Raw genomic sequence first — 20530 nt, forward strand, 5'->3', positions numbered from 1 at the left:
ACCTCACTGCCCCACTCCGGGTACGTCTGTGGTGCCCCTGATCCCCCTGGCCCGGTTTGTGGAAGCCTGGAAAGTGCTTCCCAACCAGTCCAGCTGGCTCCTCCGTACCATCAGACTCGGCTACACGATTCAGTTCGCCCGGCGTCCACCCAGGTTCAGCGGAGTTCGTTACACTTCGGTGTTGAACGAACGTGCCCCTCTCATGCGCGCGGAGATCGCAGTCCTACTGGCGAAGGACGCGATAGAGCCGGTTTCACTAACCGATTTGAAGACCGGCTTTTACAGCCCGTACTTCATTGTACCCAAGAAAGGTGGTGGGTTACGGCCAATCTTGGGCGAATTTTGAATCGGGCCCTTCACAAGCTTCAAAATGCTAACGCAGAGACGCATTTTCGAATGCATCCGTCCCCGAGATTGGTTTGCAGCGATCACCCTGAAGGACGCGTGTACTTTCATGTCTCCATCCTGCCGCGACACAGGCCATTCCTGCGCTTTGCATTCGAGGGTCGAGCATATCAGTACAAAGTCCTACCCTTCGGGCTGGCCCTGTCGCCCCGTGTCTCTCTCATGGGAGCAGGGTGTTCGTATCCTCAACTACCTCGACGACAGGCTGACCTGGTCGTCAGGTTCCTGAGGGGAGCGAGAAGACTGAATCCGCCTCGCCCCCCCTCTTGGGACCTTTCTCTGGTGCTGACCGCACTGCAGAGACCTCCCTTTGAGCCTCTGCAGGCAGTTGAGTTAAAAATCCTGTCTTTAAAAACAGTTCTCCTGTTTGCGTTGGCTTCCATCAAGAGGGTAGGGGACCTGCACGCATTTTCGGTCGACGAATCGTGCCTGGAATTCGGGCCGGCTAACTCTCACGTTGTTCTGAGACCCCGGCCTGGATATGTGCCCAAGGTTCCTACCACTCCCTTCCGGGACCAGGTAGTGAACCTGCAAGCGCTGCCCCCGGAGGAGGCAGACCCAGCCCTGGCTTTTCTCTGTCCCGTCCGCTCCTTGCGGTTATACGTGGACAGAACGCAAAGCCTCAGGACCTCAGACCAGCTCTTTGTCTGTTACGGAGGCCAGCAGAAGGGAAAGGCTGTCTCCAAGCAGAGGTTGGCCCACTGGATAGTGGATGCCAGCATCTTGGCGTATGACTCCCAAGGTGAACCTTGTCCCCCCGGACTGCGAGCTCACTCCACTCGGAGTGTAGCCGCTTCCTGGGCGTTGGCGCAGGGTGCCTCGCTGACAGTTGTTTGTAGAGCTGCGGGCTGGGCGACACCTAACACGTTCGCTAGATTCTATAGCCTACGCGTCGAGCCAGTTGCTTCCCGTGTGCTCTCTTCACATAGAAGACAGTCAACACCGTAAGCCCTGCTCGAAGTGTCGGCTTGCTGTGCCACTCCCCTCCTATGGACTGGATACGTGCGCCATTCTTGCTCCAGTTGAGTTCCCCTTTCCGAACCCTGTTGAGTTCCTCCACACCCCTGCGGCATTGGACGTGGCGGAGCGTCCGATGCTAGGCCTACCACTTGTATGCATGGGTGGAACTTGTGCTAGGCTGGGTCCATATGTTGTGATCCCTACGGCAATCCCATATGTGTATTCTTCCACGGTACGGCTCCCTGTGGCGAGCCCGTGTCTTTCCCTTCGCAGAGTTCTTCTGCCGTCACTGTCCGGCTGAGTCTCCCCCCTGTTATAGGCTGGAGCCATCCCAGTGACATTCCATATGTTGTACTGCCCGGTCTCCGCTCAGTTCATATGTGTATTCCACGTTACCTCCCTTCGGGCAGGATGTGGCTTCCGTAGCGTCCCTCCTTCCTTCGATAGGGCACACTTTCCCAGTGTTCCAAGTCTAACTGAGTGGGTCTTGCGGAACAGCAGTGACTTTCCTGGCCTAAACCCTATCCCTTCTCCGCCTCAATAATGCGGGGGGTTTAGAAGGCTTTTGTCTAGGCACTGGAAGGTGGCAGCACTAGGTGGCGTTTTTATTGGGATCCCAATCAGTCGACTACGTTGAACGTGAGCGACTGAAAGGGAACGTCTCGGTTACGTATGTAACCCTCGTTCCCTGAAGGAGGGAACGGAGACGTAGTCCCGTCGCCACTATTGCTGGACCACCGCTGACTCCGGTCTCCGCTCGGCTCCTCAGCGAAAAACAACTGGTGCGTGCATCCACTTCCGTATTTATACCCGCGGCGCGGGGCGGAGTGCGAGATGCAGATCTCGCATGCCAATGTGCATTGGCTCATTTTAATAATACTCGAAGATGACAGGCTCCCTAAGCGTGATCCCAATCAGTCGACACGTCGACTACGTCTCCGTTCCTTCCTTCAGGAAACGAGGGTTACATACTTAACCGAGACGTTTTTACCATTTCTTAAAATATTGCCTACTTTTAAACTCGTTTAACAAACTTTTAAGCCTCTTTTGATTCACAGGAGAATGTATATTTTTTTTCAAATTTTGAATAAAAAAAGAAAACTATTTCAAAGTTTGCGTTCTCAGGCCACCAATATGCCGTTGTCATGTAAATGAATGGCCAGAACGTATTAAAAGTTTTCTGTTTTCACTTGAAAATGGTGTTGTGTAAGCGGACCCTAAGTTAATAACTAATGATTTTTACAACAAAAATGAATCAATCAAAAACTTACTTAAGCTGGACAATGACTTTTTTAGAGCCTAAACAATCTTATTTGCATTCATTTCCTATTATCAGAGTAAAGCTGCTTTGAAACATTCTGTGATGTAAAAAGCACTATATAAATGAATGTGACTTGACTTGACTAGAGGCGACATTTTGTCTGCTGGAAATGCATGCTTAGTTTTAATGTTATTTTAAGGTGGGGTAGAATTAGATGAATGACAATACTCCGCATTTTTTTCGCAGATCCCCTCTGTCACCTCATGTACCCCCAGTTCGGGAACCACTGTCTTAGGATTTGTTGTCGATCAGGGAATCTCATCTCTGGCCCTCGAGGTCCACTAAAGTCTTTAGTTCCATAATGAAACACACCTGAACAAACAAATCAAAGTCTTCAGGATTACTAGAAAGTTGCTCGTAGGTGAGTTTAATTAATTTTGGAAGTAAACTCTGCAGGAAAGTGGATCTCGAGGGCCAGAGTTCAGAACCCCTGCTGTAGATGATAACCAGAACACCACTGAGTGTTAACACTGTAACATACTACTCTTCATTGTTTTATCATTTTGCATACTCTTTCATATACTATTTTATACATATAGATATAGTATGCAGTGACCAGTGATCCATGCAAGTATTCCATCCATGTGCATGTGTGAGTGTTTAAGACTCAGTTTCTCTAATTTAAGTGTGTAATCATATTTTAATACTGTGCGTGCCTACAGAGATTTGCTATGTTTTTTTTTATTTTTTTTTATTTTTATGAATCAGTAAAGTCTACAGACTGTATCTCCAGTCTACCGTACATAGTTCCATCTTAACACTTCAGTGGTCTAAACCCTACAGAGAAATTGCTGCTGAAGTTACCTGTCTCACTGTGTGGGTTTAGCTCCAGCAGTGGCGCATTCAGCAAGAGGAGGCTGCGGAGTTGGAGGCTGCTCTTGCTGCTTATTGGCACAAAGAGGAACTGGAGACATTGAGGAAAGAACAACAGAGAGAAAAAAATAGAAGAGCTCAACTGACACAGCAGGTACATTTTAATGAAAACTTTAATGACAGCACATGTGATGTCATCATTATTTAAAGTCAGGATGAAAACCAAACTATTTCCATAATGTGATGTAATGTTAAAGGAGAACTCCGGCGCAAAATGAACCTTTGGTCTAATTACACATTGTTACCTAGTCAACCGTTATCTGAGATTTGTTTTCATGATTATCGAATGTAAATAGTTTTATCTCTAAAAACAGTTTAGCCTATAAAGCTAGTATAACGCTAGTATATTGGGCATAGTGTAATGACAAATAAAAATCGCTTGTTAATACCACTAACAAGGCTGAAAATAGACCCACACGGTAGCATAATGAGGGTCCCTACCTTCAAACCGAAGCATTGAGAACTTTGTATGTGTACAGACAGTTTAATAAGAAGATATTTTAAACATACAGTCAACTTCGCGTATAGGCAGAAGCCATCTTTGAAATACAGCCTTTACCAGTCGATCTACGAACGCCGATCCAAGTGCGCTGGTGAGATGTGAACGAGCTATAAGTTGTGATAAGGTGAGCGCGAACAGCAGGCTTGGATCGGCGTTCGTAGATCGACTGGTAAAGGCTGTATTTCAAAGATGGCTCCTGTCTGTATACGCGAAGTTGACTGTATGTTTAAAATATCTTCTTATTAAACTGTCTGTACACTTACAAAGTTCTCAATGCTTCGGTTTGAAGGTAGGGACCCTCATTATGCTACCGTGTTAGTGTGGGTCTATTTTCAGCCTTGTTAGTGGTATTAACAAGCGATTTTTATTTGTCATTACACTATGCCCAATATACTAGCGTTATACTAGCTTTATAGGCTAAACTGTTTTTAGAGATAAAACGATTTACATTCGATAATCATGAAAACAAATCTCAGATAACGGTTGACTAGGTAACAATGTGTAATTAGACCAAAGGTTCATTTTGCGCCGGAGTTCTCCTTTAATAAAAACAGAATTATTGAATACATTTTTTATGAGCCTTTTTCATAAATTTTCATTTTTATTAACACTTGTAAGTCATTATTACATTATGATTTATCAGAGCACTCTGAAAAACTCAGTGTAGTCCAGTGTGAGTATTAGTAAAATACTTGGAACCCCAAGGCTCTGTCCTCAGCCCATTAGCTTGATAAATGTAATGTGAAAGTAAGGCCGTGCGATTGTGTTGGGAACTTTAAATGTGTGTGGCCAAGTTGCCTTGTTCCTGCTTCCCTTCACTTCCTGCAGAGCTGTGTTTTGTCCCTGATTAATGACGTTTATGAGAAAGAAATAGATTATACCGATCTTCGTACTTTCTCCATTCACACAACACATAAATTCATCTCTAAATGTCTACATAATTTTTTATCTAAAACTATACAAATGTCTTTGGCTTTATGGTTCAGCCAAAAATGTTTCTAGTTTAAAACAAATCACATGGGTTTCTTTCTCTCTCAGATAAATAGGTTCCATGCAGAGAAGCAGAGGAAAAGAGATGAGCAGAGAAAGAGGGATATGAAGAGGCTTGCAGAACTGAGGAGAGAGATAGAAGAACAGATGCAGAGAGATAAAGAAAGGTAAAGTACTTTGGTTGGAGAAACAATTTGACAAAAAAGGCCAAATAACCAGCAAACCTTTAGTACCAGCCTTGCGAACTATACAGCTACAGATACTGTAGATCAGACACACTATTATCATGAATCATTTTATAAGAACAAAGATTTCATACATTTCCACCAAATATACTATCTGAATTCCTTTCAGTACAATTAATGTATGTTTTAACACATTTGTTTTAACCATTGTTGTTAGAGCTGGATTCAGTTTATAATTGTCATCACCCAAAAATGTTCATGGAAGCCTCTGCATGGCATGTTTCATATATTATAATGATTTAGTAAAAATTGGTAAAGTAGGTAAATAATACTGTTTATTATTATGTAATAATACTGTTTATAGTATTATGTCAAATAAAAAATAAAAATAAAATTGCATTCTTCATTATGTTTATTTAGTGAAACGTTTAATTATCTTAAATATACATATATTCTTTTTTAAACTGTATTTTACTTTTTGCTTTCAATATTTTGAATCAACTAGGAAACTTTGTTGCTTAAATTATGATCATGATTCCTCTAATTGAAAAAAAACAACCCTTTAAGCCTTTTCAGAGCAAATACAATATTGAGAAGTACTGTATGCAGAATATTGTCAAAATGTTGACTAATGTAATCAGAATGTTATCATATAATTTTTTCAGTTGTATCATTAGTTGGATATGTTGTGCAGGGTGAAGTTCAGGAAAGAACTGTTACAGCAGAAGCTGCAGATGCATGAAATTAAAGAAAAACAAAAACAGAAGGATGATAAGGAGAGAGAGGAGAGACTTCAAGCTTTATGCAACCAGGTACATGTTCGCACATGCATTTTGCACATGCAAATGCCCAGACACTCTTAAAGCTCTAATCTAATCTAATGATTTGTATCAGGGCCTAAGTCTAGGTTAGAGCATCATTTTGGTGAAGCAGTGACAGCTCGTTGTGCGTATTTGTTTGGTTTACAGGTCTCTAAAGTAGCTGAGGCCAATCCAGAGAGGATGATGGGAAACACAGAGGCATGGAGAGTACGTCAACTTCCAGAAGAAGTCTTTGCTTTGCAAAAACCACTGTACCAGCTAAATACATACACAGATAAACAGGTAGCACATGCACACAACACACACAGCACATACTGTAGATACCTATCGCACACACACATACACATTCACCTCCCACATACAAACACACATGAAGCCTTTTGTTACACTGAGAACAATAATCCGACCAACCTTTGTGTTGAACCAGAAAAAGAATCAGGCACATGAAATATAGGCTATTTCACCTTTTTCCTAACAAGCCTACTGCGTTTTAGATTATAGGTGGCCCCTCCGGTTTGGGGAAGTTCCACTCAAAAAGACTGAAACAAATCATTTCAAATCATACGGTTAATCCAAATAATCCATATCCGTCCATTTGTCTGAATGAGCTGCAAAACTTTAAGAGAATAAAATAACGCTTGGTATTTTAAAGTGACGTGGTATGACAAGAATATATATGGAGAGAGCTCTTTTCAGTTGCTGCATTCTAATCCTCCTGATGATTTCCTTTTTTCCTTTTGTATTCTTGGTAACAGTATGAAAAAGGACAACATATACTGCGCATTTGTGGTCTGCTCTCCCGATTTAATTTACAATATATCCCATTAAAAATTCACTGGAATGCACTAGACATGTGAGCAATTAAGAACATGCACAATATTGTTATCGTGGGTACTTCAAAATACAGTAAATTCCTTATTATGAATTTTTTTTTTTAGAATGCATTATTAAGTATATCCATCAGACTTTTGGTCAAGTCACCTTCATTTATAAAACGCTTTTAACAGTATGGATTGTTTCAAAGCAGCTTTACAGTGATAATAGAAATTACCGTAACAGATTGTTTAGGCTTTACCACTGCTCTAGGATAAAATTATTGTCCAGCTAAAGATAGTTTTGATTGATTCACTTCCGTTGCGAAGATCATTTGTTATTAACTTAGGGGCCGCTAACATGACACCTTTCTAACTGAAAAACCCTTAACACGCTCCGGCCGCCCATCCGCACAAAACAGTGCCTGCTGTCTCGAGAACGCACTCCCTGAAATAGGTTCGAAGGGTCAAATGAATATCTGTTTTCTCTGTGCAAACCTCAAAAGCGCAAACCCGCGAAAACGCAGACGGCGTGCACATACGCATCACGTGTTCAGTCGATAGGTATGCACATATATATATGTGTGCAGGCGTGTAGTCCTTCACAAATCAACCCTCAACAAACTACTTGTCTGGCCTTAAAAATGTATAATACATACATTTTTGTCACGTCTGCATAGCCACGCAAACCGGAATTATCCCGACAACGTTTTATCTGTACAGAGGTAAAGGGTAGGAGGCCTTCACAGGGTAGAGACTAGTTGACACTTCAGGACTGCGTTGTCATCGTGTCCAGGCGCTGGTCCTTCCTCAGATCTGGATACGGCCTGGATCCAGCGGACTGCGGTAAACCTCGGGATAAACAAAGAGACTAATATTAACGTAGCATCCTTCTTATGATGTACCAAGTACATCAGGATTTATGGGAAGAGTTCCCGGTCCCAAGCTGATCTAAACTATGCAGCCTAACATTGAATTATAGAAGTCTATAATGTGTTATGTGTATGCTAGGCCAAAGAGATGTGTTTTTAGTCTAGATTTGAACTGACAAGTCAAATCAAGTCACCTTTATTTATATAGCGCTTTTTACAATACAGATTGTATCAAAGCAGCTTCACAGTGATAACATGAAAATAATACAAGTTTGTTTCTAGAAGAAAATTGCGTCATCGTCCACCTGAAGTAAGGCAGATCAGTAATATTGTTGAATATTAAAATGTCCCCAACTAAGCAAGCCAAAAGCCAAGGTAACAGTGGCAAGGAACCAAAACTCCATCAGGTGACAGAATGGAGAAAAAAACCTTGGTAGAAACCAGGCTCAGTCGGGGGCCAGTTCTCTTGACAGAGTGTGTCTGCTTCCCGGACAATGTTAGGAAGATTATTCCAAAGTCTTGGTGCTAAATAGGAAAAGGATCTACCGCCAGCAGTCGATTTTGATATTCTCTAGGTATTATCAACTGGCCAGAATTTTGAAAACGCAATAGACGTGAAGTACTATAATGCGTTAAGAGATTGCTCAAGTACTGGGGAGCTAAACCATTTAGTGCTTTGTAAGTAATCAGCAATATTTTAAAATTTATACAATGTTTAATAGGGAGCCAATGTAGTGTTGACAGAACCGGGCTAATATGGTCATACTTCCTGGTTCTGGTAAGAACTCTAGCTGCTGCGTTTTGGACCAGCTATAGTTTGTTTATGGGCAACCACCCATTATAGCATTACAATAATCTAGCCTTGATGTCATGAACGCATGAACTAATTGTTCTGCATTTTTCATTGAGAGCATATGACGTAATTTAGATATATTTTTAAGATGAAAAAATGCGGTTCTCTTACGAGAGGTTCTCTCGTATTGCGTAAGTTTAGCTTACGCTACGGGAAAGATTCATCTTCTCGAGATATTGAAGCCAAAAAATTATCCTTAATTTTGTATTCATTGTCAACGCAGTGCAGCAGCTAGCAGACCTAGAGCAGGCCATCTCGTGTGCTCATTGGCTGCCCTGCTGGCATCTGCTGCAGCCTACCAGTGAGCCCCGCGTGACGTCACGCCCAATGAAGGGCGCTCGCGCCTTCATAGCGTCACAGCCCGCCAGAATGGGCGCGGCTTAGCCTATAAAAGAAGGGGCTGTAGGCTGACTTCCCTGATTTTTCGACTCTTCAGCGAGCTCTCCGCATGGCTGGATCAGAGAGAAGCCACCGCCGCCGTCGAACAGCGAACAGCCAGCTTAGGACAGCGCTGAGGAAGCCGGCCGTCCTCGCCACCTTCAGCCATCCGTGCGAGCTACGCTATCCGGCGACGTATCCTTTTTACTCTGTTGTATTCTCTTCTTGCTTCTCCTAAAAGAGCGCGAGTGTCTTTTTAAAGATGCCTCGCATTTCCTGCGGCTCGTGTAGGGCCCCGGAGACAGCCGGAACCTGTGGCCACTGCGACGCGCTCGCCGGAGAACCTCCCTCGAGCCTCGCTCTCGCCTTCCGCGCCTCTCTTCACCGAAGCGCAGCTGCCGCTTACGAGCCTCACTGCCGTCGCGTCTGAGGATGAGGTTGAGGGACACGCCACAAGGGACTGCTGTTCTAACCGCGGCTAGCTTCCTTTACGTTACAAGGAAGCTACCGCGCCCCCCATAGAAGCAGTCACTTCGCCCTTTGTGGGACCGCGCAGTGATAAGCGCCGTTCCCAAAGGCAGCCGGAGCCTGTAGCCACAGCGACGCGCTCGCCGGAAAGCCTCCCTCGAGCCTCGCTTTTTCACCTTCCCCGCCTCCCTTCACCGACACGCAGCTGCCGCTCACGAGCCTCACTGCCGTCGCGTCTGAGGATGAGGTCGAGGGACACGCTATGGACTGCTGTTCTAACCGCGGCTAGCTTCCTTTACGTTACAAGGAAGCTACCGCGCCGCTCGCGCTCTCAGTTATCTGCTCGCGCTACTTAAGCTTACGTAGTTTCCCCCGTGGCTCAGTGGCTAAACTCTAAGCTTTCGCGCCAGAGACCCGTGTTCGATCCCGGCTCTCGCAGCAGAAAAAATTTATGCAGCTCTCCTCTCTGAGCTCGCGACCAGCTTTCTTACGTACAGAAAGCGAGCGCGAGCGCGCGCCCCCGAGCGCATGCGTCACCGGCGAAAGAAGGAGAGAGTGTGGTTTTTTGTCCCGCCGAGGCCTGACAAACCCCCTCTTTTTCTCAAACATTTTCCAGCTCCTCCTGGTTCGAGCGGCTGGTAATGTCTATACTGCAGTAGAGAGCCTGTTATAACACGCACGCCTGCAGACAATGCCGACACGCACACGAAAACTGTGATGACGCTCTCTCTCTTATCTGCTCACGCCAACTAAAGCTTATGTTGTTTCCCCTGTGGCTCAGTGTTTAAACCATTAAGCTTTCGCCCCGGAGACCCGTGTTCTATTCCGGCTCCCGCAGCAGATAAAATTTATGCGGCTCTCCTCAGCGAGCCGCCGTATTCAAGTTTATTTTCCTGTCAGTCCCCTTCAATCAGGCTACTGCAGTGGTCCATTTAGCAGCCAACGAGCCGGTTCATTTGCCCTCTCGCCTGCACACATACGCCGTTTTCACGGCGACCCAGAGAAAATCTCAAAGAGTATAATGTCTGGTCCGGCTCACGCCGTTGGTGTTTTAAGTGTAGTGAAAGTGCCCACGCCCCAGTGTTCACCCCTACACACAAGCACATCAAATCTCGTGTCACTCACAGAGCACACTCTCATAAAGCGCAGAAAAGCCGCTCGAGTGTTGAGTATAAGGAATGTGTCCACAGGTCTGTGCCCACTATCTGCCCGCTCTGTTACACGGTCAATAAAACAGGTTATGAATGTAAGTCTCGTGCCCGCCGGAGAGCGTTCACGCTTACTGACACACACCTCCCCCCGGGCGCCGCCCACGCGTTTCAATGTTATCACAAAACGCAGGGCATTGATAAGACACTCCCCATCCGTTATGATTGGGGCGTCAAATACACTTGTAAGTCTCGTGCACACGCGCTCACTCTTACAGAAAGCTTTTCCACCCAAAGCGCTGCTCGCGCGTCAAAAAGTGAGAATAAAATGCTCCCCATCCCTTATGATTGGGACACCTCACATAAATCAGACGGTCTCGGCTTTCAGCGAGCAGCCATTGCCCAGAACCAAGAGCGCGCGCGCCGCGCTTTCGGCTCCGGCTCAGTTTCACAAGCCCGCAAATGGCGGCGATCTGAACCCGGAGGCCATTCGCCCCCTAGCGGCTCGCATAGCTGCGTGGGAAACTATCCCAGGGATTTTCAGAATGGGTTCTGAGCACAATAAGCAGGGCTATACACTTCAATTCATTCGCCGTCCCCCGCGCTTTCGAGCCCGGACCGCGACGATAGTGAATGCGGAAGTAGCACACCTACTTAAATAGCAAAGCTGCTGTGCAAAGGGGCTATTGAAAAGGTGCCGCCTTCTCTGAGCGGGTCAGGCTTTTACAGCCGTTATTTTCTCGTACCCAAGAAGGACGGAGCCTTCAGACCTATCCTAGATCTGAGACATTTGAACAAAGTGCTTGTGAAAAGACCGTTCAAAATGCTTACGACCAGGAAAATCCTCGCGCACGTTCGCCCGAGGGACTGGTTTATTTCTCTAGATCTGAAGGATGCCTATTTTCAGATTCAGATAATACCCCGTCACAGGCAATTTTTGAGATTCGCCTTCGACGGTCAGGTATATCAATACACCGTCCTGCCGTTCGGCCTGTCTCTAGCACCCCGTACATTTACGAAGTGCATGGACGCGGCGCTCACCCCCCCCTGAGAAGTCAGGGGCTGCGAATAATGAACTATCTGGACGATTGGCTGATTTTGGCACAGTCAGAGACAGAGCTGCTATCTCACAGAACAGTGCTTCTCAGTCACCTGGAAAGCTTGGGTCTCACGGTCAACTGGACCAAGAGCTCATTACTACCCAGCCAGTCAATTTCCTTTTTAGGAATAGAACTGGACTCGGTGACCATGTCGGCTCGTCTATCGGCACAGCGCGCGCTCCGTGTTCGCCACCTAGCCGCGTCTTTCCAGAAGGACAGCTTTCTCCCTTTGAAAACATTTCAAAGGATGCTGGGCTGTATGGCATCTGCGCATGCGCCCGCTCCAACGCTGGTTGAATGCTCGCCCGTCCCGCCGAGCTTGGGTTTCTGGCGGTCAGAAAATCAGAGTGACTCAGACCTGCATAGCGGCTCTGCAGCCCTGGTTAGTGGCCGACTGGTACCAGCTGGGCGTGATGATGGGAACCATCTCTTATCGGAAAGTCATTTCGACAGACGCGTCCAACTGGGGTTGGGGCGCGCTGTTCGAGGGCAGACCGGTCTTCGGCCAGTGGTCAGACCAAGAGAGGTGTTTTCACATAAACTCTCTGGAGATGATAGCGGTCGAGAATGCGCTGAAGCGCTTCCTCCCGTTCATACAGGACCAACATGTTCTTGTCCGCTCGGACAACATGTCTGTGGTATCCTATGTAAACCGTCAGGGCGGTGTCAGATCCAGATATCTCTGCAATCTGACGGAACGCCCCCTTATTTGGTCTCAGATGCACCTGCGCTCGCTGAGGGCAGCGCACGTGCCTGGCCATTTGAACGACGGTCCAGACAAACTGTCCAGGGACAACGTTCCCCCGGGGGAATGGTCCCTGCACCCCCAAACGGTCCAGAAACTGTGGCGCCTATTCGGCAGGGCGGAAGTCGACCTATTTGCGTCAAAAGACAACGCTCAATGCCCGACGTTCTTCTCGAAGGAAGAGGACGCGCTGGCCCAGGTTTGGCCCAGCCTCCGGCTATATGCTTTCCCTCCGGTCTCTCTGTTGCCACAGGTGATCAAGAGAATCAGGGAAACGCGCCACTCGGTGCTCCTCATAGCCCCGCGTTGGGAGAATCAGATATGGTTCCCGGAGCTAGCACGGCTGTCACATACAGCTCCGTGGCCGATTCCGGTGAGGGCAGATCTCCTCTCTCAGGCTCGCGGCACGATCTGGCATCCCCATCCAGAGCGCTGGTCTCTGCACACATGGTTGATCAACGGGTACTCGTTGCCCTGCCAGAAGGAGTAATGAACACGATCGCGCAGTCTAGAGCCCCTTTTCCCTTCGAACCACTAAACTCCGTGGGGTTGAAATATCTATCACTGAAAACCGTCTGTCTGACTGCACTGTCGTCAGTAAAACGTGTGGGGGACCTGCATGCGCTGTCTGTCAGCGCATCGTGTCTTGAGTTCGGGCCGAATGACTCTAAAGTCATCCTCAGACCTAGACATGGCTACGTTCCTAAAGTGATGGGCACTCCGTTCAGAGCGCAAGTTATCTCGTTGTCAGCTCTGCCAGCATCTGACAGCGAAAGTGATGTGAACCTCCTCTGCCCTGTCAGAGCGCTGAGGTTTTACATTACGCGCTCCGCCTCATTCAGGCGTTCGGAACAGCTGTATGTTTCGTTCGGTGGGTGCACCAAAGGTCTCGCCTCCTCGAAACAGAGCCTGTCCAGATGGATAGTGGACGCTATAGCAGCCGCTTACGCGTCAAAAGGTCTGCAATGCCCTCTGGGCATCAGGGCTCATTCCACGAGAGGCGTGGCCTCTTCGTGGGCATGGTCCAGTGGAATTTCTATCCATGACATTTGTGTAGCGGCGGGCTGGAGCTCCCCGTCTACCTTTGTCAGGTTTTATAACCTAGAAGTTCCTGCCTTGCAGGCTAAACTGTTGTCAGTTTAAAGGAGAGGTGTTTTCTGCCCAGACCTCCTGCTCAGATCACTCTCACATGACTCAGCTCTCCTGGTTGAGCTGCACTAAGTAGGGTATGTGCCATGTGCCTATACAGACCGGCGCGCTGCTCTGTATTCCCTATGTGTGCTTATGTACAAGTGATGGCCCGCGTGGCTGGCCACCTTATTCTCCACCTTATTCTTCAGGGTTCCCCTGAAAGTTCGGGGTCTCGTGGTGGATGCTTGGCGCGCACGGCGTTGACAAAGTGTTCCCGTAGCGTAAGCTAAACTTACGCAATACGAGAGCAATACGGCCGTGCTCACGCCACGAGCGACTTCGCTTCAGTCGTCGAAAAACCAGGGAAGTCAGCCTACAGCCCCTTCTTTTATATGCTAAGCCACGCCCATTCTGGCCGCGCCCATTCTGGTAAGCTAAACTTACGCAATACTCGTTCCCTCTCTAGAGAGAACCGAGTATCGTTTTACAGATACTAGACACGTAACTTACAAATGAAAGATTGGTATCAAAGAGCACACCCAGGTTCCTAACCGACGACAAGGACTTGACATAGCAGCCATCAAGTGTTAGACAGTATTCTAGGTTAATACGTGAGGAAGTAATAACCAATAATTATTTAAACAATTATTTTGTCCAATAATTAGAATCTCTGTTTTTTTCAGAATGAAGTAGTAGGAAATTGCTAGTCATCCAGTTTTTTTTATATCAGCTATGCATTCCGTTAATTCAGTTGATTGGTAAGTTTCGTCGGGGCGTGAAGAAATATAGAGCTGAGTATCATCAGCATAACAGTGGAAACTAATGCCATGCTTCCTAATGATATCTCCTAAGCAGAGGTGAGTAGAGTATCCAAAAATTGTACTCAAGTAAAAGTACAAGTACTTATAGAAATATTTACTCAAAGTAAAAGTAATAATCTTAAAAGTTACTTGAGTAAGAGTAAAAAAGTATCCAATGAAAAAACTACTCAAGTAGTTAGTTACTAGTTACTTTGGATCACATAGGCCTATATATATATATATAACATGATATTATTTAGATATTTTTTCATTTAAATGACTAAAATTATCATAATTAGATGAGCTATCTTTGCAAAAACAGAAGAGACAAACATTATTTCTGTATATCTGTATATTATATCTATAGCCCGAAAACCATTGCCTGTCCTTTGGTTTGTATAATAGTATAATAACGTATACAACTACATTTGGATTATTAGACAATGTCGGAATAAAGTGACTCTATGGAGTTTTGCATTCAAATGTAAAGGGATGGCAGTCATGTCATGCCCAACACAAACAACGATCAAATGCAAGGATCTTCTTCTGTCTGTTCTCCAAAATGTATTTAAATGTAGGTTATATTTATGAAAGCATCTTTAAACTGGTTAACTGTGTCTAATAAGGCAGGCAAAGGCATTTGTTTTCAAGTCGAGTTCGCATGCCACTGCGCAATACACACATTGTGTGTGTACACACATTCATAAACTGGACGATGGTAGCTTATTTAATGTATAACTATAAAGTAATGTATATGTCCAAAAAAAGGGTAATGTCATACTTTGTAGTAGTGCTATATGGCGTAATAATCTGTTTGGTTGTAAAATGTATTACCTGAATGAAATCGAATGTATCGTCGTGTGGAATAATTCATTCACAGACAGCTTACGAAGTAACATACGAAGATGTTCAACTAATAAAGATCTTCATCGCTGGCAAAAAATATGATGCATTTGCAGATTTACTTTCTATACTGTACTGTAGACTGTGGACCGCCACTTCATACAACGCTCTTGATGTTCTTAAATCTTCCTGTTACGACTCCGAGACGATTCAGTGCGTGCAGGAAACTGAACAGATCATTCAAACTGATTCGCGAACCGATTTAGACAGATCTGCCCAACTTGTTTGATGAAGTCTTTGAACAGAATCGACTCAAAAGAGTGATTCATTTGTGAATTGAGCATCGCTCATGCCCAGAAAAAAGAGAGAGCGCGCGCTTAGAATAAACTACGCTTTTAACAACATATTGCATTAAAATAAAGTAACGAGAGGAACGTCGCTCCACGTAACGAAGTAAAAGTAGGCCTACAGTTTTTTCATTAGAAATGTACTCGAGTTAAAGTACCCACAATTAAATCTAAAAAAATACTCAAGTAAATGTAACGAAGTAAATGTAATTCGTTACTACCCACCTCTGCTCCTAAGGGTAGCATGTACAGAGTGAACAGCAACGGTCCTAGTACTGAGCCTTGTGGTACACCATACTGAACTTTTGACCGATAAGACATCTCTTCATTTACTGCTGCAAACTTATAAAGGTCAGATAAGTATGATTTAAATCATGCTAGTGCAATTCCATTAATGCCAACATAATTTTCGAGTCTATTTAAAAGAATGTTGTGGTTGATAGTGTCAAATGACAGAAAAGATAGATTCGAGATCGGCCTGTAATTGACTAATTCTCAATAGGATCAAGTTGCGTTTTTTTTAACAAGCGGTTTAATCATAGCCAGCTTAAAAGTTTTTGGTACGTATCCTAATGACAAAGATGAAATAATGATATTAACCCTCTGGGGTCTAAGGTGTTTTTGGGGTCCTTGAGATGTTTTGACATGTCCTGACATTTGTGCTTTTTTCAGTTGCTTATAAACATATTAATGGCAAAGTTGTCATTACACTCTATTTAGCACAAATAGGGCTACCATAATATGTGAGCAACATGTATGTACATGTTTGTATTTTTGAGAGAATATTGTTTATGCATGGTTATTGAAAAAACTAAAACTTAAAGTTTCTGAAATAAGGCCACAAAACTAAATATGTGCCCACAAGACTTTTGACTAATGGATGTTGTCTCCTAGAGTTTTTGCTTCAAAATTATCTGAATATCATCCTGCCTAATCATTTACACAAAACAATACATTGATTTAAATTTTGTAAGAAACTTTTTGTTTGGAAAGGCAATATGCATTGGGGCGTGAATGACCGTGAATGATTATGAATAATGCTTTGATTCACACTTGAGAAGACAATGACCTGCATAATGAGCTGCATAATGAGCCTTTCACACAGGTGTGTCACTGGGTACCACAAGAAAGAATGCGAGGACAACAGAAATGTGTATATGTATATATATAGAGAGAGTATATATATATATATATATATATATATATATATATATATATATTATACACTCACCTAAAGGATTATTAGGAACACCTGTTCAATTTCTCATTAATGCAATTATCTAATCAACCAATCACATGGCAGTTTCTTCAATGCATTAAGGGGTGTGGTCCTGGTCAAGACAATCTCCTGAACTCCAAACTGAATGTCAGAATGGGAAAGAAAGGTGATTTAAGCAATTTTGAGCGTGACATGGTTGTTGGTGCCAGGCGGGCCGGTCTGAGTATTTCACAATCTGCTCAGTTACTGGGATTTTCACGCACAACCATTTCTAGGGTTTACAAAGAATGGTGTGAAAAGGGAAAAACATCCAGTATGCGGCAGTCCTGTGGGCGAAAATGCCTTGTTGATGCTAGAGGTCAGAGGAGAATGGGCCGACTGATTCAAGCTGATAGAAGAGCAACTTTGACTGAAATAACCACTCGTTACAACCGAGGCATGCAGCAAAGCATTTGTGAAGCCACAACACGCACAACCTTGAGGCAGATGGGCTACAACAGCAGAAGACCCCACCGGGTACCACTCATCTCCACTACAAATAGGAAAAAGAGGCTACAATTTGCAAGAGCTCACCAAAATTGAACAGTTGAAGACTGGAAAAATGTTGCCTGGTCTGATGAGTCTCGATTTCTGTTGAGACATTCAGATGGTAGAGTCAGAATTTGGCGTAAACAGAATGAGAACATGGATCCATCATGCCTTGTTACCACTGTGCAGGCTGGTGGTGGTGGTGTAATAGTGTGGGGGATGTTTTCTTGGCACACTTTAGGCCCCTTAGTGCCAATTGGGCATCGTTTAAATGCCACGGCCTACCTGAGAATTGTTTCTGACCATGTCCATCCCTTTATGGCCACCATGTACCCATCCTCTGATGGCTACTTCCAGCAGGATAATGCACCATGTCACAAAGCTCGAATCATTTCAAACTGGTTTCTTGAACATGACGATGAGTTCACTGTACTAAAATGGCCCCCACAGTCACCAGATCTCAACCCAATAGAGCATCTTTGGGATGTGGTGGAACGGGAGCTTCGTGCCCTGGATGTGCATCCCACAAATCTCCATCAACTGCAAGATGCTATCCTATCAATATGGGCCAACATTTCTAAAGAATGCTTTCAGCACCTTGTTGAATCAATGCCACGTAGAATTAAGGCAGTTCTGAAGGCGAAAGGGGGTCAAACACAGTATTAGTATGGTGTTCCTAATAATCCTTTAGGTGAGTGTGTATATATATATATATATGTATATTATATTATATTCTACAGAATTGGTTCAAAGTTAGAGTTGGAAACATCTTGAAAAACTTTTATAATCTATCCAAAAGTAATCAACGAAATCTTGTCTAAACAATCATATTTAGTCTGTAACATATCGTGTTTATGATATATTAGCATATATATGTTAATTTGCAGTTTGTTGCTTATACAAAGACATTTTATTTCAACATATTTCAGTATATTTTTACTCATCTCAGTAGGCTATAGCAATATAGTTTGGTAAAAGTTAAACTAGCAGATGTGTTCAAAAATAACATGTTTACTAATGTAGGTGCGAGTGTGAATGAACGGCACAGATGCGCGCTGTACAGCTGAAGTAAACAACAGCGCTGTTCATTCATTCACACACAGACACGCGGTTCATATTTAAAGGGACACTATGCAGCTTTTTTAGCTTAACTGAACAGCTTCAGAGTTATTGAAATGGTTATATAACTTCTTTCGGGTTGAATGGTGGGCGTCTCGACCCCCCCTGGTGCCTGTGAGCGAAAAAATCTCACTTGCAACTTCGGTGCGGCGGGCCGCGTCAGGAAGTATCGCGTGATATCAGCTCTCGCGATGTAACATATTCCTTTACGGCAACTGCACACATACACACAGGAACAAGGTATAGATGGATGGAGTTTGTCACACTATCGTCATGGCTGAGCCGGCATATAAGATGCAGAAAGCTAGGAAAGCATTGTCGGAGGAACAGAGAAAGAGGAAACGGCAGACTGACCGAGTGAGGAGTCGGACACGAGCATAGGCATAATTTGCGGGTGTGTTATGTCCCCATTGAAACTTCTCGCGGCACGGATGTAACGTTACCATTACAAACAAATAAAACATCTCCAGGTAACTCTAGTAGAGCATTCATTTCGTTCGTTTGTTAAATAAGAGGCGATCTGAAATGTGTTAGTTTTGAAATCAAGTGACCAAAGTGCTCGTTGCCTCTGCGATCAGCGGTGCAGATAAGTTACAGTGTTCTGTTGTGACGCGCGCCTGAATCCGTTGCGGGGACTGAGAGACTCTCTATATTTTGTTATGGTGAAATCACAAAATCTAATGCACAAAACACATGTCCCTGCTTGAAATACAACCACTAATAAACAATCGGTTTTGATGAGGAAAATAAACTATACTATTAGTACCGATTAGAACCCAGAACCTCTGACACACTTGGCAAAAGTTCTGCCTCTGGACCATTAAAATTGTCGGATCTATGTATTTAATCACGTGAAAATTCTCACCACTAACAACATATATTATATCTCATTAAACGACAAATTAAACACAATGTACTATTGTATACTATGTAACAGGGCATGTCAAGCTCTGAGTGAGTGGTATTTACGACAGTAACATTAAATTCAAGTACTCCACAGTAACTCTAGGGGTCGCTGTTTGACAAAAACGGGATTTCTGCATAATGCCCCTTTAACCCTCTGGGGTTAACCCAGAGGTGTTAACGCGCTGGTGCGACGAGCTCACTTTTTTCCTTATCAGAGACTCAAATTACTCTGTTGATTTTGATCTTACATATAAGTGTTGTACATCATTAGAGTACTTGTTAAGTGTCTATTTTTTTGTGGATACTCACAATAAAAACAAAGTGTTCTGCTTTTTGTCAAATGAAGAAAAATAAACATGATGCGAATTTTGCCTTCTCTCTGTCAGTGAAGTTCATTCTGAAACGTGTCTAAAAATGAACTGTAACTAAGTAAATACTTGTCACACAGGCACGAAAGATTTTTCGTTATGAAGCTGAAATTCTCTTCTTTTAAAGGGCATATTGCAGGTTAGAGGACCCAACTAGTCAATGTATAGAAAAACAATGTAGTAATTAGATTTTCTTTAAAATATACTTATAAATAGGTTACATTGGCTTCTGGAGTCGTTTTTGTGAGAGAATTTTACTTCCGCATCTGAAAATGGGCGTGACGGGCGTGACGTAACGGGCGGGAGAGCGGTCGATTCAAACCATTCAAACAACAGGAAAACAATGGATCGCAATGACATTTCGGACTTACTCCTATACAGACCACGGACGACAGCCTTACAATTATGAGCCTGCTATGCTGCTGAGAGAGCAGGGACAGGCCAGGATTAATGTTAGACAGAACAACGGTCAGAGGAGACACACATTATTGCAAAAGTATTATTATAAAAAAACTTGCGTGGAGTGAATGTGCGCAGCCGCAGTTTATTGCATCACTTAATCACGCGTATTTTTGATTAGCCTAGCTGTCAGATACTGAGTAAACATTAAAAGAACAGGCCTATTCCATCTTCCCTGGATGTTGTTTTAACGAAGAAATTAAATAATAGCAATCAGGAGAATGGAAGCAGCAATAAAAAAAATGAGGACTGTAGTGCTGTCGGCAAAACATTATACCACTGCAATAAAAACTGCACTGCAACAAAAAGGTAAGGCATATGTGTTTTTATATTTAATGCTGTTCACTGTGAGTTTTAATTAATAGTGTAATAGAGTT

The 20530-nt window shown here is 44.1% G+C and overlaps 1 protein-coding gene across 1 annotated transcript in view; it reads left to right on the top strand.

Moving 5' to 3' along the window:
• The window catches only part of LOC130081773 (coiled-coil domain-containing protein 148-like), a 146185-nt gene that overhangs the window by 112599 nt on the left and 13056 nt on the right, over nucleotides 1-20530 (top strand). Inside the window, exons 8-11 of the mRNA XM_056246478.1 lie at nucleotides 3513-3653; nucleotides 5100-5218; nucleotides 5931-6048; nucleotides 6205-6339. Of these exons, the coding sequence (XP_056102453.1) occupies nucleotides 3513-3653; nucleotides 5100-5218; nucleotides 5931-6048; nucleotides 6205-6339 (513 nt within the window). The remainder of the gene's footprint in view (nucleotides 1-3512; nucleotides 3654-5099; nucleotides 5219-5930; nucleotides 6049-6204; nucleotides 6340-20530) is intronic.

Source organism: Rhinichthys klamathensis, unplaced genomic scaffold (genome assembly GCF_029890125.1).
Source record: "Rhinichthys klamathensis goyatoka isolate OS25496 unplaced genomic scaffold, OSU_Roscu_1.1 h1tg000040l_1, whole genome shotgun sequence".
NCBI lineage: Eukaryota > Metazoa > Chordata > Actinopteri > Cypriniformes > Leuciscidae > Rhinichthys > Rhinichthys klamathensis.